Source organism: Petromyzon marinus, chromosome 66, assembly GCF_048934315.1.
Source record: "Petromyzon marinus isolate PM22_M1 ecotype Great Lakes invasive population chromosome 66, UKy_Petmar_22M1.pri1.0, whole genome shotgun sequence".
NCBI lineage: Eukaryota > Metazoa > Chordata > Hyperoartia > Petromyzontiformes > Petromyzontidae > Petromyzon > Petromyzon marinus.
The window spans coordinates 11,540,286-11,566,619 of NC_133732.1; the positions used below are offsets into that span (position 1 = coordinate 11,540,286).

A 26,334-nucleotide genomic window follows, 5' to 3' on the forward strand; every position below is an offset into this window, starting at 1 on the left:
GTCTCTGTGTGTCTCTCTGTGTGTGTCTCTGTGTGTCTCTCTGTGTGTCTCTCTGTGTGTCTCTGTGTGTCTCTGTGATGTGTCTCTGTGATGTGTCTCTGTGTGTCTCTGTGTGTGTCTCTCTGTGTGTCTGTGTGTGTCTCTGTGTGTGTCTCTGTGTGTGTCTGTGCGTGTCTCTCTGTGTGTGTCTCTGTGTGTCTCTGTGTCTCTCTGTGTGTCTCTGTGTGTCTCTCTGTGTCTCTCTGTGTGTGTCTCTGTGTGTCTCTGTGTGTCTGTGTGTGTCTCTCTGTGTGTGTCTCTGTGTGTCTCTCTGTGTGTGTCTCTGTGATGTGTCTCTGTGTGTCTCTCTGTGTGTCTCTCTGTGTGTGTCTCTGTGTGTCTCTCTGTGTGTCTCTCTGTGTGTCTCTCTGTGTGTCTCTGTGATGTGTCTCTGTGATGTGTCTCTGTGTGTCTCTGTGTGTCTCTCTGTGTGTCTCTGTGTGTCTCTGTGTGTCTCTGTGCGTGTCTCTGCGTGTCTCTGTGTGTCTCTGTGTGTGTCTCTGCGTGTCTCTGTGTGTGTCTCTGCGTGTCTCTCTGTGTGTCTCTGTGTGTGTCTCTGTGTGTGTCTCTGCGTGTCTCTCTGTGTGTCTCTGCGTGTCTCTGTGTGTGTCTCTGCGTGTCTCTCTGTGTGTCTCTGCGTGTCTCTGTGTGTGTCTCTGCGTGTTTCTGTGTAGTGTGGGGAGCGGTCGTGTAGCGGTTAGCGCTACGCTGCGCTATGAACCTGGCGGCCCGGGTTTGATTCCTGCTCACGGCCAACACCGGTGACGATTATCTGAACAGGTCCTGGGCCTCCCCTAGGTCGACTCAGCCTCTAAATGAGTACCTGGTGCGATGTGTAAACATCTCCACTAGGGAGACAAAGGTGGCCGGGCGTGCTGTTGGCCACCCACCCTCTTCGTGTGCCGTGCCGGCCTTTATAGGTGCTGCTCGCTTACAGCACTTGCCCCTACAGTCTGTTACAGGCTATATGGGGGATCTTTGTCTTTGTTTTGTGTTGCTGTGTGTGTGTTGCTGTGTGGCCAAATGAGGCTCTGGAAGGGTGCGTGGGAGCGTGGCAGTGAGACGTGGGAACCTGTAAGCCCCAGGCTACGTTGGGCTCGCCTTCCAATCAACCGGAGGTGAGGAGTGGTGGTCGTGGTTACTTTTGCCCCCACCGAAGATGAACATCCGTGGAGGGATGCAGGCAAGGCAGATGAGTCAGATGCCTTCTATGACCTCCTGTCACAGGTGCTGGTTAAAGTGGCCCCTCGGGCTAGAGTCATCATGTTGGGTGACTTCAATGCCCGAGTTGGTCATGATGCTGGCACCTGGTGTGGAGTGATTGGAAGGCATGGGCCGGATCAGCTCAATAACAATGGTATGAGGCTGCTAGACTTTTGTGCTGCCCATGGGCTTGTAATTACCAACACGCTGTTCCGGCATCGGCACATCCACACATCATGGATGCATGCCGAGTCCAAGCAAAAATATCTGCTGGACTATTTTGTGACGGAACAGCGGATACGGACCCATGTCATTGACACTAGGACCTATCGTGGAGCTGATCTACCCACTGACCATCGACTTGTCATCTCTAAAACTACGTAGCCGTGAGTCGGAGCCATTCCCTGTTCACCTTGGGGTGCAACAGGGATGTCCTCTGGCTCCAACATCATTTAACATCTATTTCGACCATGTAGTTCGTGAAGCCTTCAGTAGCTGTACCAGAGGAATTTCCATCTGGTCCAGATACAATGGGAGGTTGATCGATGCCCGGATGCGATCAAGGAATGGCTCCCTATTGCTCAACCATGTTATGTATGCCGATCTGGTGATTGCTGCTCACTCAGAGGAGGAGTTGGAGGCGCTGCTGCTGAACTTGGAACGTGCCACTAAGAGGTGGGGCCTTACCATCAGCCCCAGCAAAACTAAGCACCTGCCTGGGTTCTTTGTACCATCAGACACTCCACCCCCACTAGTCCCACATGGCATTAACGTGCACATAGCCTGGCACAAGCGCCATGGTGACATCACCGCTCATTGGTGGCGAATGGTGGTTGTTGTTTCTGTATGTGTGTGTGTTTCTGTGTGTGTCTCTGCAAGGATGAGTGGTGGTCGTGGATTGCTGAGATGGAATCTGCCTCAGTATCCCGTGATCACAAATCACAAATCACACTTTAATTCCATCAAAAAAGTAACTTGCAGCACCACACGTATTACCACCCTTAGGGGAAATAGAGTTGTCCGATCTGTGATCCCTCGGAACAGGTTTACACAATGGCGGAGCCAGGATTTTCAGGTAGGGTGGGCAACCCCTCTAGCAATTAAAATGATAGAAGAGTTGTTAGTAAGTAAGGAGTTGTTAGTAAGTAAGGAGTTGTTAGTAAGTAAGGAGTTGTTAGTAAGTAAGGAGTTGTTAGTAAGTAAGGAGTTGTTAGTAAGTAAGGAGTTGTTAGTAAGTAAGGAGTTGTTAGTAAGGAGTTGTTAGTAAGGAGTTGTTAGTAAGTAAGGAGTTGTTAGTAAGTAAGGAGTTGTTAGTAAGCAAGGAGTTGTTAGTAAGTAAAGAGTTGTTAGTAAGTAAGGACTTGTTAGTAAGCAAGGAGTTGTTAGTAAGTTAAGGAGTTGTTAGTAAGTAAGGAGTTGTTAGTCAGTAAGGAGTTGTTAGTCAGTAAGGAGTTGTTAGTAAGGAGTTGTTAGTAAGTAAAGAGTTGTTAGTAAGTAAGGACTTGTTAGTAAGCAAGGAGTTGTTAGTAAGTTAAGGAGTTGTTAGTAAGTAAGGAGTTGTTAGTCAGTAAGGAGTTGTTAGTCAGTAAGGAGTTGTTAGTAAGGAGTTGTTAGTAAGTAAGGACTTGTAAGTAAGGAGTTGTTAGTAAGGAGTTGTTAGTAAGTAAGGACTTGTTAGCAAGTAAGGAGTTGTTAGTAAGTAAGGACTTGTTAGTAAGTAAGGAGTTGTTAGTAAGTAAGGAGTTGTTAGTAAGTAAGGACTTGTCCCTTGCTTTTTGTTCAATTCGTGTGCGGCGATGGCTCAGCCATCGATCGAGGGTCGAATTCGGACCGCGTTGTTAGTGATCGGCATCGCGCTCGCTGAAGCTGAATGCCTTCAGGGAAGTCGTGTCCTGTATACGCAACTGCGCACAATTCTGTGAGTCACTTATAACTGCTTTGCCGTCACTATCATCTCATAGAGTCCCTGGCACGTAATAATATGCTACACAGTGGCAATGGGGGTCGCAAAATTCCGATGTATTACTAATAAACCCCAATGGATATCCTTTGTTCGCTACCAGAGTGTCGATTAATTGAATTGACTTGTTGACCAAAACACTCGTGAACAGAGAAGTCACATCAAAACTGACTAGAATATCATTAGGGTTAAGCTTAATGTCTTTAATTATATTTACGAGATGAAACAGATACAGCCCTACATCGGTAGGACCTCTTCGTTCATCAAAAACTCTGAACATCTCTGACTCCCAGCCACGTAGCTTTACCTAGGCCTGCCCATCATTATGAAGGCCCTTAATGATTGTAAGCAGAGAGTCAGGGACACCTATCCCACTCACCTATTCCCTCAGCCACCCTCCTTCATCCCTCTCTCTCCTTCACTCTCCCTCCCTCCCTCCTCCCCACCCTACCACCACCACCCTCCTCCTCCAGGGCCCTCCCATGCACCTACCCGCTCAGATAATCTTCATCTCATCCCCTCCATCTCCCTCCTCCACCTCTCCCCCACCCTACCACCACCCTCCTCCTCCAGGGCCCTCCCATGCACCTACCCACTCAGATAATCTTCATCCCATCCCCTTCATCTCCCTCCTCCACCTCTCCCCCACCCTACCACCACCCTCCTCCTCCAGGGCCCTCCCATGCACCTACCCGCTCAGATAATCTTCATCTCATCCCCTCCATCTCCCTCCCTCCCTCCTCCCCCACCCTACCACCACCACCACCACCCTCCTCCTCCTCCTCCAGGGCCCTCCCATGCACCTACCCACTCAGATAATCTTCATCTCATCCCCTTCATCCATCTCCCTCCCTCCCTCCTTCCCACCCTACCACCACCCTCCTCCTCCAGGGCCCTCCCATGCACCTACCCACTCAGATAATCTTCATCCCATCCCCTCCATCTCCCTCCTCCACCTCTCCCCCACCCTACCACCACCACCACCACCACCCTCCTCCTCCTCCTCCTCCTCCTCCACCCCCAGGGCCCCGCCACCGCTGCCCTCCCCCAGCCGGGCGGGCAGCACAAGCGCCTGGAGCGTGAGCTGCGCAAGCTGGAGGAGCAGCGCAAGCTGAGCAAGGCGCCGCTGCGGGGGGCGCTGCTGCGCACGTACGTGCTGCACATCGTGGCTCGCTCCGCCCTCGAGGTGGCCTTCATGCTGGGCCAGTGCTCGCTGTACGGCGTCGCGCTACGGCCCCTCTACAAGTGCGCCCGCCGGCCGTGCCCCAACGTGGTGGACTGCTTCGTGTCGCGCCCCACCGAGAAGACGGTCTTCGTCGTCTTCATGCTCAGCATCGCCGCCATCTCCCTGGTGCTCAACGTGCTGGAGATCGCCCACCTCGGCTTCCGCAAGCTCCGCCGGGGGTTGCTCAAGAGCAAGGGCTGCGCCGAGGCGGCGGCGGCGGCGGCGGCGGCGGCGGAGGTGGGCCCAGCGGCGGTGGAGGACCAGAAGATTGGTGGTGGTGGTGGTGGTGGTGGTCTTGTCGGTGGAGTTGGTGATGGTGGTGGTAGTGGCGGTAACGGTGGCTCAATTGCGGTGCCACGACACTCAAAGTTGCGAGCATCAATACCACAGGTGTCACTCGGTGGCGGGGATGGAGGGAGAGGAGGTGCAGGACCAAGCGACGTCTCCACGGTGACTTCGCCGAGCGCCATTCCGCCACCTGGGCCAGTGGCAGGGGAAGCCGGAAGGAGCCCTTGGGGGCACGGAGCGGCAGACTCGGAGACAAACGTTTTGAGCCAGGGGCACCTCACGGCCTCAGCGGCCAGCCCCTCCCGCTCTGGGGTAAGCGTCGCTGATGGTGGTGGTGGTGGTGGTGATGGTGGTGGTGATGGTGGTGGTGATGATGGTGGTGATGATGGTGGTGATGGTGGTGGTGATGTTGGTGGTGGTGATGGTGGTGGTGATGGTGGTGGTGATGTTGGTGGTGGTGATGTTGGTGGTGGTGATGTTGGTGGTGGTGATGTTGGTGGTGATGTTGGTGGTGATGGTGTTGGTGGTGATGTTGGTGGTGGTGATGGTGGTGGTGATGTTGGTGGTGATGGTGGTGGTGATGGTGATGGTGGTGGTGATGTTGGTGGTGATGGTGGTGGTGGTGGTGGTGGTGATGGTGGTGGTGGTGATGGTGGTGATGTTGGTGGTGGTGATGTTGGTGGTGATGGTGGTGGTGGTGGTGGTGATGGTGGTGGTGATGTTGGTGGTGGTGATGTTGGTGGTGATGTTGGTGGTGGTGATGTTGGTGGTGGTGATGTTGGTGGTGATGGTGGTGGTGGTGATGGTGGTGGTGGTGGTGATGGTGGTGGTGATGTTGGTGGTGGTGATGTTGGTGGTGGTGATGTTGGTGGTGATGTTGGTGGTGATGTCGGTGGTGATGTCGGTGGTGGTGATGGTGGTGGTGATGGTGGTGATGGTGATGATGGTGATGATTGTGAGGGTTGCTCATTTTTAATATTGGAGAGTGAGGAGTTCGGATCTATTTTCTCTCCCATGAAAGTCCCTAAATATTTTTACAGGAGACCAATGCGGATTTTTTTAAACGTTGCTTTAACGGCGACAGCAAGAATGACAATAACTCGATCCATAACACAATGGATCTTTACAAAATTTGGAAGGAATTTATGAACGATGCCTTGATTCATTATGCAGTATCGACGCACTACGCACAAGGATGCGAACCAACTGCGGTGGATAATAATTTCTTGACAACCAAGCACAACCATGAAAACTCTCGGCGACAGTACCCCGTAGTTCGCCGGCTTAACACAGCCACCCCGCGTGTCGACAATCACAGAGCACCGACCCTTGGCACCGACCCTCACGCACGCTCCACTCCTGTGTGACGAGGCGATGCGGTAGAAGCCCAGGGTACACAAATCCGCTCTCGAGGTCGCGTGCAGCCTCGCGGATCCCCACGGACCCAACGGCAGTGCCGCCCTCCCAGGATGCAGTGCAGCATCAGCCTCGGCCCTGGTTTGCGCTCGCAACAACTCTCCGAGCGACTCGGTGCAACAGAAGTCCCGGCCACTGGAATTCCCGACTCCTCCGCCCCCTCCCTCTCCCCCCTCCCGCCCCACCTCCCCCAGGGTGGGCATGGCAGAGGAGGAGCCGGGTCCAATGCGCCGGGCCAGGCCTGGACCGGCACCGGCACCGGCACCGGCACCGGCACCGGCACCGGCACCGGCACCGGCACCGCCGCGACGACCCACAATGGCAAACGCCAAACCGCTGCCACCGGTGCGCCCACCGGCGGTGGATCTGCTCACGCTACGCCTACTCGAGGTATCGGAGGAGGAGACGGAGGTGGCGCAGGATGTGGCAGAGGAGTTTTCGGAACTTGGCTTCGCCGTCCACAAGATTTAATCGACAGCAGTCCGAAGGTCTCCTCTTGTACCGATCCAAACACCTCCTCCAGCACCGGTCTGAAGATCTCCTCCGGTACCGATCCAAACACCTCCTCCAGCACCGGTCTGAAGATCTCCTCCGGTACTGATCCAAACACCTCCTCCAGTACCGGTCTGAAGATCTCCTCCGGTACTGATCCAAACATCTCCGGAAGCGGTCTGAAGACTTCTGTGAGTGGTAGCAGAGGGAGCAGTGGAGGGAGCAGTAACGGAAGCTTCCGACCTCATCCTCCTCCACCACCACCACCACCTCCACCTCCTCCACCACCTCCTCCCTATTCCACCTCCTCATCACCGGCTTCCTCCTCCTCGTCATTGTCGCAGGCAGAAAGGAGACGCGGGGAGACGGAGGGCGGTGCCATGTCGGGGGACGTCCATCGGACGTCCGAGTCGGACGTCCGGCGTCTACGACGAAGACAGCAGCAGCAGCAGCAGCAGGAGGACGATGACGGTGGAGATGACGGTGGAGATGACGGAGGAGACGATGGTGGAGATGATGGTGGAGATGATGGAGGAGGTGGTGGAGATGGAGGAGGAGGTGGAGATGAGGAGAGGCTGAGCGGCTCGGTTTTGGGCTCTGGGTCTGGCACGGGGTCTGGCTCCGGGTCCGTGTCGGGGTCCAGCGAACTCAGCGGCCCGAGTCCCCCTCCCCCTACGTCGCGCCGAGTCTCCATGGCAAGTGGGGCAGGTGGTGGTGGTGGTGGTGGTGGAGTTGGAGGAGATGGTGGTGGAGTTGGGGGTGGTGGTGAAGGAGGTGGAGAGAAAGGTGGAGGAGGAGGAGGAGGTGGTGGTGGAGTTGGAGGTGGTGGTGGGGGAGTTCGAGAGAATGGTGGAGTTGATGGAGGTGGAAGAGGTGGTGGAGGAGTTGTTGTTGGTGGTGATGGACGTGGAGACAGTGGTGGTGCTGGTGAAGGTGGTGTTGGAGGAGGTGGTCATCAGGGCCAACATCACCACCATCCCCGCCGTGTAGCCCCAGACCTCGCCATTTGACTGTCGAGAGCGGTGGTGGAGTTAGTGGTGGTGGTTATGGAGGTGATGGTGTGTATAGTGGTGGTAATGGAGGAGATGGAAGAGTTAGTGGTAGTGGAGGTGATGGTGCCGCTGGTGCCGCTGGTGGTGTTGATGGAGGTGGTGGCGACAGAGCTAAGCTTGTACCAGAGGCCCCGGGGGGACAGGTGTCTATGACGTTTCCTGGCCAAACACATTTGGCAGAGCCAGGATACTGATCCCGTACCCTCGGAGTTCTTCCAGAAACAGCAAAAAACCACTGCGAGTGGCCACGTGGAATGTTTGAACGCTCACTGCGGAGGAGAGGCTTTCACTCGTCTGTCGGGAGCTGGACCGGTACCGCCTGTATCTCTGTGGTATTCTGGAGGTCCGGTGGACCGGCTCTGGCTCCTGCCACCATGAGGGGTGGACTGTCCTCTACTCGGGGCAGGAGACATGCCAAACAATAGGGAGAGTGGCTCTTCTGAACAAAAAAAATGAAGAGGGCGTGGGAGCATGGCAGTGAGGTGTGGCAGTGAGGTGGGGAGTGGTGGTGGTTTCTTACGCCCCTATAAAAGATGAACATCAGTGGAGGGATGCAGGCAAAGCCGATGAGTCAGATTCCTTCTATGACCTCCTGTCATAGGTGCTAAAGTGGTCCCTCAGGATAGAGTCATCCTGTTGGGTGACTGTAATGCCTGAGTGGGTCATGATGCTGGCACCTGTGCTGGAATGATTGGAAGGCATGGGCCAGATCAGCTCAATAACAACGGGAGGACCAACACACTGTTCCAGCATCATCGCATCCACACAACATCATGGATGCATGCCGGGTCCAAGCAAGAACATCTGCTGGACTACATAGTGATGGAACAGCGGATGCGGGCCCATGTCCTTTACACCAGGACCTACCATGGAGCTGATCTGCCCACTGACCATCGACTAGTCATCTGTAAGATGCGCCTGCCTTTCTTCCACTCCAGTGGTGGGTGTCCATCTAGGACCCCATTCCAACCCACAGTGGCATCGTCCCCCCCCCCCCTTTCCTAATGCCGAGGGGAAATGGGTGAGGTTTAGGACTGTGGCTCATGCAGCTGCAATGGCTATTTGGTTACACGGTCCAGACCTCCCCAGAGACCCTGGCTGATGGACGAGGTGTTCTGGCTGGCTGAGAAAAGCAACAGGCCCACTCCCACCATCTACACCATCTCACATTGGACAATGAGGAGGCTTACCGCAGCCTTCGCTTGGAGGTTCGGAGAGCTATGCAGCACTGCAAGGATGAGTGGTGGTCACGGGTTGCTGAGGAGTCTGCCTCAGTAGCCCGCTATCACAAATCACCATTTAACTCCTTCAATAAAGTATCTTGCAGCAGGGGAAAGAATTTAAATCTGATCTATAACCCCCAGGAACAGGTTTGCAGATTTGCTGATAATTTTTTAGAGGCTTGGGGGAGGGAAATCCCTCAGCCTGGAAAACATCACGGTGCAAAGTGGGAAAGACCCTGCTGAGGCAGACGTCCCTCAAATATTGTAAGAAGAAGTCACCCCCTGTGAGTGTCTGAAGTGCCATCTGTTGAGGAAGTACAGAAGGCGATCCAGAGTCTGAGACCAGGAAAAGTGCCGGGCAGAGATGATCTCCCAAGCAAAATGCTGAGGGAGGGTGTCGTTTGTGCATAGACTGCCCTACATGACATCATAATAACAGTCTGGACCACTGGATGAGTTCTGCAGGCTTGGAAGAATGCCCTGATGGTCCCCCTCTTTAAGAAGGGGGACCACACAGACTGTAAAAACTACAGGGGCATCTACCTCCTCAGTGTGATACCGGGAAAGGTCCTGCCAAGGATTATTCACTGAGGAGAGGCTTTGCAGAGCCCCAAAGTGGTTTCTGGCCAGGTCGGTTCTGCACAGATGCCATATTTTCTGTCTGTTTGCTACAGCAGAGGTGTAGGTAATTCCCACAGGACCTACATCTCTGCTTTATTGACCGGGTCGAGGCCTTATGATACCATCAGTAGGCCTGGGCTCTGGGTTGTTCTTCGTGCTTTTGGAGTCGCTGACTCTATGCTCACAACCATTAAGGACCTTCATGATGGTGAGCGGTCCCGGTTAAAACTATGTGGCCGGGAGTCGGAGCCATTCCCTGTTCACCTTGGGTGTGCGAAAGGAATTTCCTTTGACCACGTAGTTTGAGAAGCCTCCATGGCTGTACCGGAGGAATTTCCATCCGGTAAAGACACAAAGGGAGGCTGATCGATGCCCGTGTGCGATCGAGGGATGGCTCCAAATTGGTAAACCATCTTACGTATGCATGATGTTACGGTGATTGCTGCTCACTTAGAGGAGGAGTTTGAGGTGCTGCTGCTAGACTTGAAGTGTGCTACTAAGAGATGGGGCCTTAAAAATCCACCCCACCAAAACTAAGCACCTGCCTGGGTATTTTGTGCCGTAAAACACTATACCCCCTGAACACGCCATTGGTGATGGGACAGTTGTGGAGAGTTTCCCATACCTGGGCAGCTTGCTATGATTAGCTGCGGTTTGGCAGCAGAGGTCTCACTCCGAATCAGTCGAGCGGCATTATCTTTTCGTCTGCTGCGCAATGCTGTGTGGAAGCTACCTGGTCTGTCGCTCCGCACACAAAGCGTCGGGTCTTCTCAGCCACCGTAATGCCCTCCCTTCTCGAGGCTTGTGAAACGTGGACCCCCCTAATGGGACATCTTTGCTGTTTCAAAACACTTAGGCTAGCCTGCGTACAATCCATCCTGGGTTTAACCAGGCTGGATTGTGTGAAGAGATCACAAGCGCCATGGTGACGTTACCACCACTTAGTGGCGAATGGCGGTTGTTGTTGGTGATGGAGGAGGTGGTGGCAGTGGTGGAGGTGATGGTGGTGGTGGTTCTGGTGGTGGTTATGGAGGTGGTGGTGATGGAGGTGGTTATCAGCACCACCACCACAAACCCTATTGTGTAGCGCCATACCTCGCCATTTAGCTCCCTACCGTCCATTCAATCCGAGTGGGTCCAAGGGTCTCTGTGTAGTGGGTCTAGGGGTCTCTGTGTATTGAGTATAGGGGTCTCTGTTTTGGGAGTCTCGGGGTCTCTGTGTAGTGAGTCTAGGGGTCTTATGTATTGAGTCTATGGGTCTCTGTAGTGAGTTGTGGTCTCTGTGTAGTGAGTCTAAGGGTCTGTGTAATAAGTCTAGAGGTCTCTGTGTAGTGAGTCTAGGGGTCTCTGTGTCGTGAGTATAGGGGTCTCTGTGTAATAAGTCTAGGGGTCTCTGTAGTGAGTTGTGGTCTCTGTGTAGTGAGTCTAAGGGTCTGTGTAATAAGTCTAGTGGTCTCTGTGTAGTGAGTCTAGGGGTCACTGTAGTGAGTCTAAGGGTCTGTGTAATAAGTCTAGAGGTTTCTGTGTAGTGAGTCTAGGGGTCACTGTGTAGTGAGTATAGGGGTCTCTGTGTAATAAGTCTAGTGGTCTCTGTGTAGTGAGTCTCGGGGTCTGTGTAGTGAGTCTCAGGGTCTCTGTGTAGTGAGTCTCGGGGTCTGTGTAGTGAGTCTCAGGGTCTCTGTAGTGAGTCTCGGGGTCTCTATGTCGTGAGTCTAGGGTCTCTGTGAGTCTGTAGCTCTGTGATGAGTATGTGGGTCTATGTGTGATGAGTCTGTGTCTCTCTGTGTGATGCATCGGAATGCCCTGGGCAAGGATCAATTAGAGATGTAACCTTGAGTTTGTCAATGACAGGGAGAGGTTTTTTTCTCCCAAGGCAAAAAATCTGAGATCATTACCCAATTACTATGACCCAGATCAGTGGAGCGGACAGCTTATATGGGGTAATTAGTCGATCGCCACTAGAGGCCGCTATAGGAGGGGGTGGGCAGGGGTCAGACTCACACAGAGAGACACAGACTCACACAGAAAGACTCGTAAATAGAGGCTCACAAAGAAAGACATACAGAGAGAGACATATACTAACACAGAGAGCCATAGACACACAGGGAGACACACACTCACAGAGAGACACAGACACACACACAGAGAGACAGACTCCCACAGAGAGCCAGACTCAGAGAGAGACATCGACTCACACAGAGACACAGACTCACACAGAGAGCCACAGACTCACACACAGAGAGAGACACAGACACACAGAGAGACACAGACTCACACAGAGAGACACACTCACACAGAGAGAGACATACTCACACAGAGAGACACAAACTCACACAGAGATAGACATAGACTCAGAGAGAGACTCACACATAGAGAGAGACTCACACAGAGAGACAGACTAACACAGAGAAACATAGACTCATGCAGAGAGACATAGACTCATGCAGAGAGACATAGACTCACACAGAGATAGACATAGACTCACACAGAGAGACTCACAGAGAGATAGAGACTCACACAGAGAGACAGACTCACACAGAGAGACATAGACTAACACAGAGACACAGACTCACACAGAGAGTCTCACAGAGAGATAGAGACTCACACAGAGAGACATAGACCAACACAGATAAACATAGACTAACACAGAGAGACATAGACTCATGCAGAGAGACATAGACTCACACAGAGATAGACATAGACTCACACAGAGAGACTCACACAGAGAGACTCACAGAGAGATAGAGACTCACACAGAGAGACAGACTCACACAGAGAGACAGACTCACACAGAGAGACATAGACTAACACAGATAAACATAGACTCACACAGAGAGACACAGACTCACACAGACTCACAGAGAGACACAGACTCACACAGAGAGACACAGACTCACACAGAGAGACTCACAGAGAGATAGAGACTCACACAGAGAGACAGACTCACACAGATAAACATAGACTCATGCAGAGAGACATAGACTCACACAGAGAGACACAGACTCACACAGAGAGTCACAGACTCACACAGAGAGACAGACTCACACAGAGAGACACAGACTCACACAGAGAGACACAGACTCACACAGAGAGAGACAGACTCACACAGAGAGAGACAGACTCACACAGAGAGACATAGACTAACACAGATAAACATAGACTAACACAGAGAAACAGACTCACACAGAGAGCCACAGACTCACACAGAGAGACACAGACTCACACAGAGAGGCACAGACTCACACAGAGAGACTCACAGAGACATAGACTCACACAGAGAGACACAGACTCGCACAGAGAGACACAGACTCACACAGAGAGACACAAACTCACACAGAGAGACACAGACTCACACAGAGAGTCACAGACTCACACAGAGAGACTCACAGAGACATAGACTCACACAGAGAGACACAGACTCGCACAGAGAGACACAGACTCACACAGAGAGGCACAGACTCACACAGAGAGACTCACAGAGACATAGACTCACACAGAGAGACACAGACTCGCACAGAGAGACACAGACTCGCACAGAGAGACACAGACTCACACAGAGAGAGACAGACTCACACAGAGAGACACAGACTCGCACAGAGAGACACAGACTCACACAGAGAGGCACAGACTCACACAGAGAGACACAGACTCACACAGAGAGACACAGACTCGCACAGAGAGACACAGACTCACACAGAGAGAAAGACTCACACAGAGAGAGACAGACTCACACAGAGAGAGACAGACTCACACAGAGAGACATAGACTAACACAGATAAACATAGACTAACACAGATAAACATAGACTCATGCAGAGAGACATAGACTCACACAGAGAGACAGAGACTCGCACAGAGAGACAGACTCACACAGAGAGACATAGACTTACCCACAGAGAGTCCCATAGACTCACCACACAGACTCATAGACACACCACTCGGTGTGAGTCTCTGTTTGGGTCTCTATGTGAGTCTTTGTCTCTGTCTCCCTGTCTCTCTGCTTCTGTAGATGTACATAATGAGGCATGGATTGTCTAAGGGGACGTGGTTTAAGGGGAGCTGAATAAATCGTGAGAAACGTGGCCTATCAGGCGGCGTGGTTAATAGGAAGTGGGCGTGGCTTGGTATCAGTAGGGCGTGGGTTGTGTACAGAGTGGGCGTGGCATGGGCGCTAACAAACGTCACGATTGTAGGCGTGGTCTCTATGTGATGGTCGTGGCTTGTGACCGGTGGGCGTGGTGTGTGTTGCAGAGCATGCTGCTCGAACTCTCGTCCATCATGAAGAAGTGACGAGGACACGCCCACTCATCACGTGCCACGCCCACTCATGTGACACCTACCTATCCACAGACCACACCATACACCGGCCACGCCCACTGTCTACCTAGATCACGCCCAGATCTACCCGGGCCACGCCCGCTACCTACTCAGGCCACGCCCGCTACCTACTTAGGCCACGCCCGCTACCTACTCAGGCCACGCCCACCCTCTTCAATGGCCACACCCACCCTCTGCACACGGCCCTGTTCGAGGCTACACTGGGTACCTTTGTCTTTGTGTCTGCATTCTAATTCAAACATCCTGAAGCAGAATATTAGTGCTGGGTACAACCACATTTGCGAACTTAAACCATTATTTTTATGTTACCAGGTAAGGCTCACTGAGCGATTTTTCAGAAGCGACCTGTCCACAAATGATAGCTCAACGAATTGGGAATTTATAGTAGCAGCCACAGACTCTGAATCCACAGAGAACCACACTCAGTCGTACTCATAGACACCCACATAGATCCAGAGACTCCAACAGAACCACCCAGACTCACAGAGACCCAGACTCACAGAGACCCACAGTACCCAATAGAGACCCATACTCATAAGAGACCCACAGAGATACAGAGACTCGTATAGTACCACAGAGACCCACAATACCCAATAGAGACCCATACTCATAAGAGACCCACAGATACAGAGACTCGTATAGTACCACAGAGACCCACAGTCACCTATGGAGACCCATACTCATAAGAGACCCACAGATACAGAGACTCGTATAGTACCACAGAGACCCACAGTCACCTATAGAGACCCATACTCATAAGAGACCCACAGATACAGAGACTCGTATAGTACCACAGAGACCCACAATACCCAATAGAGACCCATATTCATAAGAGACCCACAGAGATACAGAGACTCGTATAGTACCACAGAGACCCACAGTCACCTATAGAGACCCATACTCATAAGAGACCCAAAGAGACACAGAGACTCGTATAGTACCACAGAGACGCACAGTACCCTATAGAGACCCATACTCATAAGAGACCCACAGAGATACATAGACTCGTATAGTACCACAGAGACCCACAATACCCTATAGAGACCTATACTCATAAGAGACCCACAGAGATACAGACTCGTATAGTACCACAGAGACCCACAATACCCTATAGAGACCTATACTCATAAGAGACCCACAGAGATACAGACTCGTATAGTACCACAGAGACCCACAATACCCAATAGAGACCCATACTCATAAGAGACCCACAGAGATACATAGACTCATATAGTACCACAGAGACCCACAGTACCCTATAGAGACCCATACTCATAAGAGACCCACAGAGATACAGACTCGTATAGTACCACAGAGACCCACAGTCACCTATAGAGACCCATGCTCATAAGAGACCCACAGAGATACAGACTCGTATAGTACCACAGAGACCCACAATACCCTATAGAGACCCATACTCATAAGAGACCCACAGAGATACATAGACTCATATAGTACCACAGAGACCCACAGTACCCTATAGAGACCCATACTCATAAGAGACCCACAGAGATACAGACTCGTATAGTACCACAGAGACCCACAATACCCTATAGAGACCCATACTCATAAGAGACCCACAGAGATACAGACTCGTATAGTACCACAGAGACCCACAATACCCAATAGAGACCCATACTCATAAGAGACCCACAGAGATACATAGACTCATATAGTACCACAGAGACCCACAGTACCCTATAGAGACCCATACTCATAAGAGACCCACAGAGATAGAGACTCATATAGTACCACAGAGACCCACAGTCACCTATAGAGACCCATACTCATAAGAGACCCACAGAGATAGAGACTCATATAGTACCACAGAGACCCACAGTCACCTATAGAGACCCATACTCATAAGAGACCCACAGAGATACAGAGACTCGTATAGTACCACAGAGACCCACAGTCACCTATAGAGACCCATACTCATAAGAGACCCACAGAGATACAGACTCGTATAGTACCACAGAGACCCACAATACCCTATAGAGACCCATACTCATAAGAGACCCACAGAGATACAGACTCGTATAGTACCACAGAGACCCACAGAAACCCATAACACTTTAAACGTGACCCCAACGGAGAGACGCAAACTCCACACAGACAACAACAGCAGGCATCATCAGGGTCAGGATTGAACCCACTACCTCCTGCACACCAGGCGAGGAAGGTGACATCTCCTAGCCACCGCGTTTGTGATTTGTGATCCTTACTGCACGTGTCGTAGTGGTAGTTCGATGTCATTGTGCTGCGTTGTTGAGGGATTCCCGTTTTTTTCTGTTCACAAATACCGGTTTGTGTGTGTGTTAGATCGCCTAAGTAAATCGTGAACCCGCCACCACCCGACACAGCCAACCACGAAGGCTCTGTCACGTGACGAAGCGTGGTGCCAATTAGTGAACACCTCAGCCCACCAGTGCGTCGGAGAGTAAATCCACATTTACAATTTGAGTAGCTGGTGACGGTTCGCCGGTGATTCCAAGCGTGGTGAATGATCGCCACGCTTGAGCGTGGTGAATGATCGCCACGCTTTGAGCGTGGTGACTAGTCACCACGCTTTGTTCAATAATAATAACAACAATAATGCAATTTATAACACGCGCAAATTTTGCGAACGTAACGGCCGCAAGTCAGAGGCGTGGAGTCAAGCTCAGAGCCACTCGAAAGCGTGGTTGTAGAGGTGAGATTTTAAGCGTCTCTTGAAGGAGACGATTGAGGCGATGCTGCGAATGTGCAGAGTGGGGGCGGTGATGTCGTTCCAGACTGTTGGGGCAGCCACCGCGAAGCTGCGCATAGACGTGGCCGTCCTGGACCTTGGTACCGAGAGGAGGTCGCGAGTCGCACCGCGAAATCATCCGCCGTGTGCTGTGCCGCAAGTCGTCAATAATGAAGGGAGCTACGGGGGTCAGGCAGATCCTGAAGGCGCGGTGGCAGAGGCAGGCGATCTTGTACGTGACCCCGCCGGCGACGGGTAGCCGGTGGAGGGCACGGAGAGAGGCCGAGCGAGTCCAGACGGGGATGAGTGCGGCCAATGACGACGCGTCCCAGGTTCATATTCTTCGTTTTTTTTCGGTAAAGTCACCACGTTGAAGAGAAACAACAAAATAACAAAATATAAAACAATAAAAAAAAATTCTCACGACGTTTCGACCATAACTCAAACGGTCATCATCAGGTGTGTTGGTTCGCATAAATTTATTTTTAAAACGGCGCATTTATTTAGACAGCATACATTATAAAAAATTTCGTCTCCCCCCTCCTCTTTTCAGAATATAGATGGACTAGTCCTGGGCAAACTGCCAATCGTTGCGCGTGACGCTAACGTTTTTATAAATAAATAAATGTGCCGTTTAAAAATAAATTTATGCAAACCAACACACCTGATGATGACCGTTTGAGTTATGGTCGAAACGTCGTGATAATTTTTTTTATTGTTTTATATATATTTTGTTATTTTGTTGTTTCTCTTCAACGTGACTTTACCGAAAAAACTAAGAATATGAATTACTGCAGTCACGAAAGCTTTAAATCAAAATTTGCATCCCAGGTTGTTTTGCCAATGTGTCGGCAGTTTCAGTGGAGATGAGAGGACGTAGGTGTCTGAGAGCCTTCAGGTGAAAGTTACATGAACTGATGATGCGATTGGTTTGACGGGCCAAAGGATAAAGTTGAGTCTGGGATGACACCGACGTAGCTGAAGTGATCCGGTGAACCTGATGTTGCGACCAAAGATGCGTGTGAGTGTGTTGGGAGTGCAGAAAAGTTGAGACGTTGCCTGGTACCTAACACGACGGCCACTGACTTTGACGGATTAAGGACAAGGTTTTGTGCAGAGAACCACTGTTGCAGGGCCGTGGTGCATTTCGAGAGCCTCTCAAATCCAGACACATTGGTAGAATTGATGGCGGTGAACGGAATATTGTCGTCCGCATTAACAGGTCCCTGCAGGGTGGGCTGGTAGGAACATTGGAATTTTTACACCCAACAGCACGAGATTTCACTTCGGTAAAGTACTGAAAGGGGACGGACGGACGGACACATTAATCTATTGCAGGCTGGTACACTCAGTTTACAACTTCGTTCCTACCAGTATGAGTGGTGCTTGACACCGAAGCTTGCGATGAGGCGGCCGATCGGGGAAGCGTAGGCCGTGAACAGCAGGGGACCGAAGACGGAGCCCTGGGGGACGCCCCACGACGCTTTTGCTTCAGCGGATGTGGACGAGCCCACCCTGAATGAGGATTGCCGATCAGAAAGGTACGCGAGTATCCACTTGAGTGCCGAGCCACATGTACCCAAGTCGGATTTCAGGAGGCAAGTAAGGAGCGAGTGGTTGACGGTGCCAAAGGCGGATGAAATGTCCGGACTTTACAAGCGCAGCGATGGAGCCGGAGGCAACAATCATGCAAATGTCGTGGAGCCGCTCTGGCGAGCGCTGTTTCTGTGGAGTAGTTTTGACGGTGAGCTGACTGGGAGGAGCAGCAGTTTGGGGAGGAGGTGATGTGGGGTTTCAGCCGGGCGAGGGCCGAGTCTTTCGAGGAGTTGAGAGAGGTTCGAGAGATGAGTGATGGGACGATAACTCAACGGGTCATCAGGGTCGACACTTGGTGTCACGTGACAAAGCCTCCGTGGCCATACCTAGGCGATCCGACACACAAACACCTTGAGTATGAATTATATTTTAAAAATTTATTTCTCGCGAAAACCTCCCTCGTGTGGTCGTTGCTGTTTTGCTGCCTTGCCAAAGCTTTGGGGAATTGATGTATTTATGCAAATGTATACTTATATACTTTATTAATAAGCATTTTTGGTGATGTGGCTAAAGCTTGCCTCTCTATACTTTGCACTGTTGCTGTTGGTGTTGTTGTTTGTGGTGTTCTTTGTGGTGGTGTTGGTGGTGTTGTTGGTGTTGTTGTTATTGTTGGTGTTGTTTGTTGGTGTTGTTGTTGGTGGTGTTGGTGTTATTGTTGGTGTTGTTGGTGTTATTGTTGGTGTTGTTTGTGGTGGTGTTGTTGTTATTGTTGGTGTTGTTTGTTGGTGTTGTTGTTGGTGGTGTTGGTGTTATTGTTGGTGTTATTTGTGTTGTTTGTTGGTGTTATTGTTGTTGTTGGTGGTGGTGAAACTCGCTCACACCTCTTCCAGGATATATAAACATTCTCATTCTGTATTCAGGAGGTCCCGTGGACTGCTTTTGGTGTCGCACTTTTAAATCATTTACATTGACAAACTGCTGCTCATTGTTGTGTGTAGTTTGTTGTTGTTGTGTAGTTTGTTGTTGTGTGTAGTTGTGTGTAGTTTGTTGTTATGTGTAGTTTGTTGTTGTTGTGTAGTTTGTTGTTGTGTAGTTTGTTGTTGTGTGTAGTTTGTTGTTGTGTAGTTTGTTGTTGTGTGTAGTTTGTTGTTGTGTGTAGTTTGTTGTTGTGTAGTTTGTTGTTGTGTGTAGTTTGTTGTGTAGTTTGTTGTTGTGTAGTTTGTTGTTGTGTGTAGTTTGTTGTGTAGTTTGTTGTGTAGTTTGTTGTTGTGTAGTTTGTTGTTGTGTAGTTTGTTGTTGTGTGTAGTTTGTTGTTGTGTAGTTTGTTGTTGTGTGTAGTTTGTTGTGTAGTTTGTTGTTGTGTAGTTTGTTGTTGTGTAGTTTGTTGCTGTGTGTAGTTTGTTGTTGTGTGTAGTTTGTTGTTGTGTGTAGTTTGTTGTTGTGTGTAGTTTGTTGTTGTGTAGTTTGTTGTTGTGTGTAGTTGTGTGTAGTTTGTTGTTGTGTGTAGTTTGTTGATGTGTGTAGTTGTGTGTAGTTTGTTGTTGTGTGTAGTTTGTTGTTGTGTGTAGTTTGTTGTTGTGTGTAGTTGTGTGTAGTTTGCCCAGTAGCAGCGTCCTTCACGAGCCTCCTCCACAGAGGCCGATCTTGACACCGCTGGTACAGGTCATCGGCAAGTCCACTCAGCTCCACGTCCTCCTGTACCACATCACTCCATCTCTTCTCTAGCCCGTGCAGCGCCCATTTAGCCCTCTCTATCCGGCCAAACAAAAGCTGTTTAGGCATGCGGTGGCTGGGCATGCGGGCTACATGACCCAGCCAACACAGCCTTGCCTGCGAGAGGAGCTCACCGATGGGAATGTGTCCAGATCTTTCAAAGATGTGTAAGCTCCTGACACAATCCAGCCTGGTTAAACCCAGGATGGATCGTAGGCAGGCCATTCTGAATGTTTTTAACCGGCGCAGATGTTCCATTAGAGGAGTTCACGATTCACAAGCATAGAGAAGTGAGGGCATGACTGTGGCCGAGAAGACCCAAAGCTTCGTGCAGAGCGACAGACCAGGTAGCTTCCACACAGCATTGAGCAGCCAATGAAAATATAATGCCGCCCGACTGATTTTGAGTGAGACCTCTGCTGTGAATCCGGAGCCGGTCATAAGCACACTGCCCAGGTATGTAAAACTCTCCACTCTCTCCACAACTACCCCATCACCGATTGAGAATTGTGGGGTGGAGTGTCCGATGGTACAAAATACCCAGCAAGGTGCTTAGTTTTGGTGGGGCTGATGGTAAGGCCCCACCTCTTAGTGGCACACTCCAGTCTCAGCAGCAGCGTCTCCAACTCCTCTGAATGAGCAGCAATTGCCAGATCATCAGCATACGTAACATGGTTGACCAATCAGGAGCCATCGCGGGCATCGATCAGCCTCCCATGGTATCTGTACCAGATGGAGGTTCTGCTGGTACAGCTATGGAGGCTTCACAAACTACGTGGTCGAAAAAGATCGGAAAAATGTGGGAGCCAAGGTGAACAGGGAATGGCTCCGACTCCTGGCCACGTAGTTTTACCCGGGTCTGTTCACCATCATGGTCTTTAATGGTTGTGACCAGAAACTCAGGGACTCCGAAAGCACGAAGAACAACCCAGAGCCCAGGCCTACTGATGGTATCATAGGCCTTGACCAGGTAAATAAAGCAGATATGTAGGTCTTGTTGGAATTACCTACAATTCTGCTGTAGCAGACGGACAGAAAATATGGCATCTGTGCAGGACCACCCTGGTCTAAAACCACATTGGGGCTCCGCAAGCCTCTCCTCAGCGTGCCTGGCAAGGCGATGTTGAATAATCCTTGCCAGGACCTTTCCCGGCACACTGAAGAGTGAGATGCCCCTGTAGTTGTTACAGTCTGTGCGGTCGCCCTTCTTAAAGAGGGGGACCACCAGGGCATCCTTACACGATACTATACACTACTCTATACATAGAGACCCAGAGAGACACCCATCGAGACCTACAGAGGCCCACAGAGACACCCAGACCCATAGAAACCCACAGACATCCAGACCCATAGAGACCTATCGAGACCCACAGAGACACCCATAGAGACCCACAGAGACACCCATCGAGACCCACAGAGACACCCATAGAGACCTACAGAGACCCACAGAGACACCCATAGAGACCCACAGACACCCAGACCCATAGAAACCCACAGACATCCAGACCCATAGAGACCTATCGAGACCCACAGAGACCCCCATAGAGACCCACAGAGACACCCATAGAGATCTATCGAGACCCACAGAGACCCCCAGATGATCACGGTTGGCTACGTACGGTGTGAAAGAAGTTCAACGTACACACAGGTACATAGTCTGGATCTCAGTGAGACATTCCTATGCTCTGCTCTCCTACCGTGAGTGTTGGTGTGTTGTGCTGTTGCTGACCTTCCAACCCCTCCCCCTCACTAGACCTCTGTGAAAAAGAGCTTCGTAGATTTTAGGATTTCTTATTTCCGTCTCAACATGGAGGCGGGGTCTGTACCGGAAGAGGCGGTCCTCACACCGGAAAGGGTGGGGCCTACGCCGGAAGAGGCGGGGTGGGGTACAGTGCGGGTACCGAAACTCGTCACGCCCCTCGTTGGCCACCGATGTACGTACAGTAGTGAGCGTCACCGTCACGGATGTTAAATTTTGGTCAATTGGACGCGGACCCTAAACGACCCACACCTCAAAATAACGCATTCGCCGCGGTCCCTTAAAAGCTCTGCGTTAGGCAGAGGCTTGTGGGTTTTGGGAGTGGTGGTGCAGTGGTTAGCGCAGTCTGAGTGAGTGGGGAGCGGTGGGACAGTGGTTAGCGCAGTCTGAGTGAGTGGGGAGCGGTGGGACAGTGGTTAGCGCAGTCTGTGTGGGTGGGGAGCGGTGGGACAGTGGTTAGCGCAGTCTGAGTGAGTGGGGAGCGGTGGGGCAGTGGTTAACGCAGTCTGTGTGTGTGGGGAGCGGTGGGACAGTGGTTAGCGCAGTCTGTGTGTGTGTGGGGAGCGGTGGGACAGTGGTTAGCGCAGTCTGAGTGAGTGGGGAGCGGTGGGACAGTGGTTAGCGCAGTCTGAGTGAGTGGGGAGCGGTGGGGCAGTGGTTAGCGCAGTCTGTGTGTGTGTGGGGAGCGGTGGGACAGTGGTTAGCGCAGTCTGAGTGAGTGGGGAGCGGTGGGACAGTGGTTAGCGCAGTCTGTGTGGGTGGGGAGCGGTGGGACAGTGGTTAGCGCAGTCTGAGTGAGTGGGGAGCGGTGGGACAGTGGTTAGCGCAGTCTGAGTGAGTGGGGAGCGGTGGGACAGTGGTTAGCGCAGTCTGTGTGGGTGGGGAGCGGTAGGACAGTGGTTAGCGCAGTCTGAGTGAGTGGGGAGCGGTGGGGCAGTGGTTAGCGCAGTCTGTGTGTGTGGGGAGCGGTGGGACAGTGGTTAGCGCAGTCTGTGTGTGTGTGGGGAGCGGTGGGACAGTGGTTAGCGCAGTCTGAGTGAGTGGGGAGCGGTGGGACAGTGGTTAGCGCAGTCTGTGTGTGTGGGGAGCGGTGGGACAGTGGTTAGCGCAGTCTGTGTGTGTGTGGGGAGCGGTGGGACAGTGGTTAGCGCAGTCTGAGTGAGTGGGGAGCGGTGGGACAGTGGTTAGCGCAGTCTGTGTGGGTGGGGAGCGGTGGGACAGTGGTTAGCGCAGTCTGAGTGAGTGGGGAGCGGTGGGGCAGTGGTTAGCGCAGTCTGTGTGTGTGGGGAGCGGTGGGACAGTGGTTAGCGCAGTCTGAGTGAGTGGGGAGCGGTGGGGCAGTGGTTAGCGCAGTCTGTGTGTGTGGGGAGCGGTGGGACAGTGGTTAGCGCAGTCTGTGTGTGTGTGGAGCGGTGGGACAGTGGTTAGCGCAGTCTGAGTGAGTGGGGAGCGGTGGGACAGTGGTTAGCGCAGTCTGAGTGAGTGGGGAGCGGTGGGACAGTGGTTAGCGCAGTCTGAGTGAGTGGGGAGCGGTGGGACAGTGGTTAGCGCAGTCTGAGTGGGGAGCGGTGGGACAGTGGTTAGCGCAGTCTGTGTGGGTGGGGAGCGGTGGTACAGTGGTTAGCGCAGTCTGAGTGGGTGGGGAGCGGTGGGGCAGCGGTTAGCGCAGTCTGAGTGAGTGGGGAGCGGTGGGACAGTGGTTAGCGCAGTCTGTGTGGGTGGGGAGCGGTGGGACAGTGGTTAGCGCAGTCTGAGTGAGTGGGGAGCGGTGGGACAGTGGTTAGCGCAGTCTGTGTGGGTGGGGAGCGGTGGGACAGTGGTTAGCGCAGTCTGAGTGAGTGGGGAGCGGTGGGGCAGTGGTTAGCGCAGTCTGTGTGTGTGGGGAGCGGTGGGACAGTGGTTAGCGCAGTCTGTGTGTGTGTGGGGAGCGGTGGGACAGTGGTTAGCGCAGTCTGAGTGAGTGGGGAGCGGTGGGACAGTGGTTAGCGCAGTCTGTGTGTGTGGGGAGCGGTGGGACACTGGTTAGCGCAGTCTGTGTGTGTGTGGGGAGCGGTGGGACAGTGGTTAGCGCAGTCTGAGTGAGTGGGGAGCGGTGGGACAGTGGTTAGCGCAGTCTGTGTGGGTGGGGAGCGGTGGGACAGTGGTTAGCGCAGTCTGAGTGAGTGGGGAGCGGTGGGGCAGTGGTTAGCGCTGCGTTATCTGAACCGGTCCCGGGCCTCCCCTAGGTTGACTCAGCCTAGGGGAGGCTGCACGGGGGATCTTTGGGTGAGTGAATGAGTATGTGAATGAATGAGTGAATGAGTATGTGAATGAATGAGCGAATGAGTGTGTGAATGAATGAGTGTGTGAGTGAATGAGTAAATGAGTGTGAATGAATGAGTGAATGAATGAGTGAATGACTGTGTGAGTGAATGAGCGAATGAGTATGTGAATGAATGAGTGTGTGAGTGAGTGTGTGAGTGAATGAGTATGTGAATGAATGAGCGAATGAGTGTATGAGTGAGTGTGTGAGTAAATGAGTGTGAATGAATGAGTGAATGACTGTGTGAGTGAATGAGCGAGTGTATAAGTGAGTGAGTGAATCAATGAGTGTGAGTGAATGAGTGTGTGAGTGAATGAATGAGTGTATAAGTGACTGAGTGAGTGAATGAGTGTGAGTGAATGAATGAGTGTGTGAGTGAATGAATGAGTGAATGAGTGTGTGAGTGAATGAGTGTATAAGTGACTGAGTGAATGAGGGTGAGTGAATGTATGAGTGAATGAATGTGTGAGTGAATAAGTGACTGAGTGAATGAGTGTGAGTGAATGAATGTGTGAGTGAATGAATGTGTGAGTGAATGAGTGTATAAGTGACTGAGTGAATGAATGAGTGAACGAATGAGTGAATGAATGTGTGAGTGAATGAGTGTGAGTGAATTAATGAGTGAATGAATGTGTGAGTGAATGAATGTGTGAGTGAATGAGTGAATGAATGAGTGTGTGAGTGAATGAGTGTGTGAGTGAGTGAATATGTGAGTGAATGAGGGAATGAATGAGTGAATGGATGAGTGAGTGACTGAGTGAATGAATGAGTGAATGAATGAGTGTGTGAGTGAATGAATGCGTGAGTGAATGGGTGAATTAATGATAGAGTCAATGAGTGAATGAATGTGTGAGTGAATGAGTGTGAGTGAATGAGTGTGTGAGTGAATGAATGTGTGAGTGAATGAATGAGTGTGTGAGTGAATGGGTGTGTGAGTGAATGAATGAGTGAGTGAAGGAGTGAATGAATGAGTGAATGAATGAATTAGTGAATGAGTGAGTGAATGAATGAGTGTGTGAGTGAATGAATGTGTGAGTGAATGAGTGAGTGAATGAGTGAGTGAATGAGTGTGTGAGTGAATGTGTGTGAGTGAATTATTGAGTGAGTGAATGAGTGAGTGAGTGTGTGAGTGAATGAATGAGTGTGTGAGTGAATGAGTGAATGAATGAGTGTGTGAGTGAATGAATGAGTGAATGAGTGTGTGAGTGAATGAATGAGTGAATGAATGAGTGAATGAACTAGTGAATGAATGTATGAGTGAATGAATGAGTGAGTGAATGAGGGAATGAATGAGTGAATGGATGAATGTGTGAGTGAATGAATGAGTGTGTGAGTGAATGGGTGTGTGAGTGAATGAATGAGTGAGTGAAGGAGTGAATGAATGAGTGAATGAATGAATTAGTGAATGAGTGAATGAGTGAATGAATGAGTGTGTGAGTGAATGAATGTGTGAGTGAATGAGTGAGTGAATGAGTGAGTGAGTGAATGAGTGTGTGAGTGAATTATTGAGTGAGTGAATGAGTGAGTGAATGAGTGTGTGAGTGAATGAATGTGTGAGTGAATGAGTGAATGAATGAGTGAATGAGTGTGTGAGTGAATGAATGAGTGAATGAATTAGTGAATGAATGTATGAGTGAATGAATGAGTGAGTGAATGTGTGTGAGTGAATTGAGTGAATGAGTGAGTGAATGAATGAGTGAACGAATAAGCGAATGAATGAGTGAGTGAATGAGTGAGTTAATGAGTGAGTGAATGAGTGTGTGGGTGAATGAGTGAATGAGTGAATGAATGTGTGGGTGAATGAATGAGTGTGTGGGTGAATGAGTGAATGAATGAGTGAATGAATGTGTGTGGGTGAATGAATGAGTGAATGAATGAGTGTGTGGGTGAATGAGTGAATGAATGAGTGAATGAATGAGTGTGTGAATGAGTGAATGAATGTGTGAGCGAGTGAATGAATGTGTGAGTGAATGAGTGAATGTGTGAGTGAATGAGTGAATGAATGTGTGAGTGAATGAATGAGTGAATGAATGAGTGAGTGAATGAGTGTATGAGTGAATGAGTGAGTGAATGAATGAGTGAGTGAATGAGTGAGTGAATGAGTGAATGAGTGAGTGAATGAATGAGTGAATGAGTGAGTGAATGAGTGTGGGTGAATGAGTGAATGAGCGAGTGAATGAATGAGTGAATGAGTGTGTGAGTGAATGAGTGAATGAATGAGTGTGTGAGTGAATGAATGTGTTTATGAGTGAATGAATGAGTGAATGAATGTGTGAGTGAATGAGTGTGTGGGTGAATGAGTGAATGAGTGAATGAGTGGGTGAATGAGTGAGTGAATGAGTGTGTGAGTGAATGAATGAGTGAATGAGTTAATGAATGAATGAATGAGTTAATGAACGAGTGAATGAATGAGTGTGTGAGTGAATGAATGAGTTAATGA

At 50.9% G+C, this 26,334-nt stretch overlaps 1 protein-coding gene across 1 annotated transcript in view; it reads left to right on the plus strand.

The window, feature by feature from the left end:
• Window positions 1–18,686, plus strand: part of LOC116937600 (uncharacterized) — a 22,134-nt gene extending 3,448 nt beyond the window's left edge. Inside the window, exons 4-7 of the mRNA XM_076054555.1 lie at window positions 3,123–3,126; window positions 4,266–5,027; window positions 6,326–7,318; window positions 13,770–18,686. Coding sequence (XP_075910670.1) covers window positions 3,123–3,126; window positions 4,266–5,027; window positions 6,326–7,318; window positions 13,770–13,808 — 1,798 coding nt within the window. The 3' untranslated portion in view covers window positions 13,809–18,686. The remainder of the gene's footprint in view (window positions 1–3,122; window positions 3,127–4,265; window positions 5,028–6,325; window positions 7,319–13,769) is intronic.
• Window positions 18,687–26,334: the final 7,648 nt, after the last annotated feature.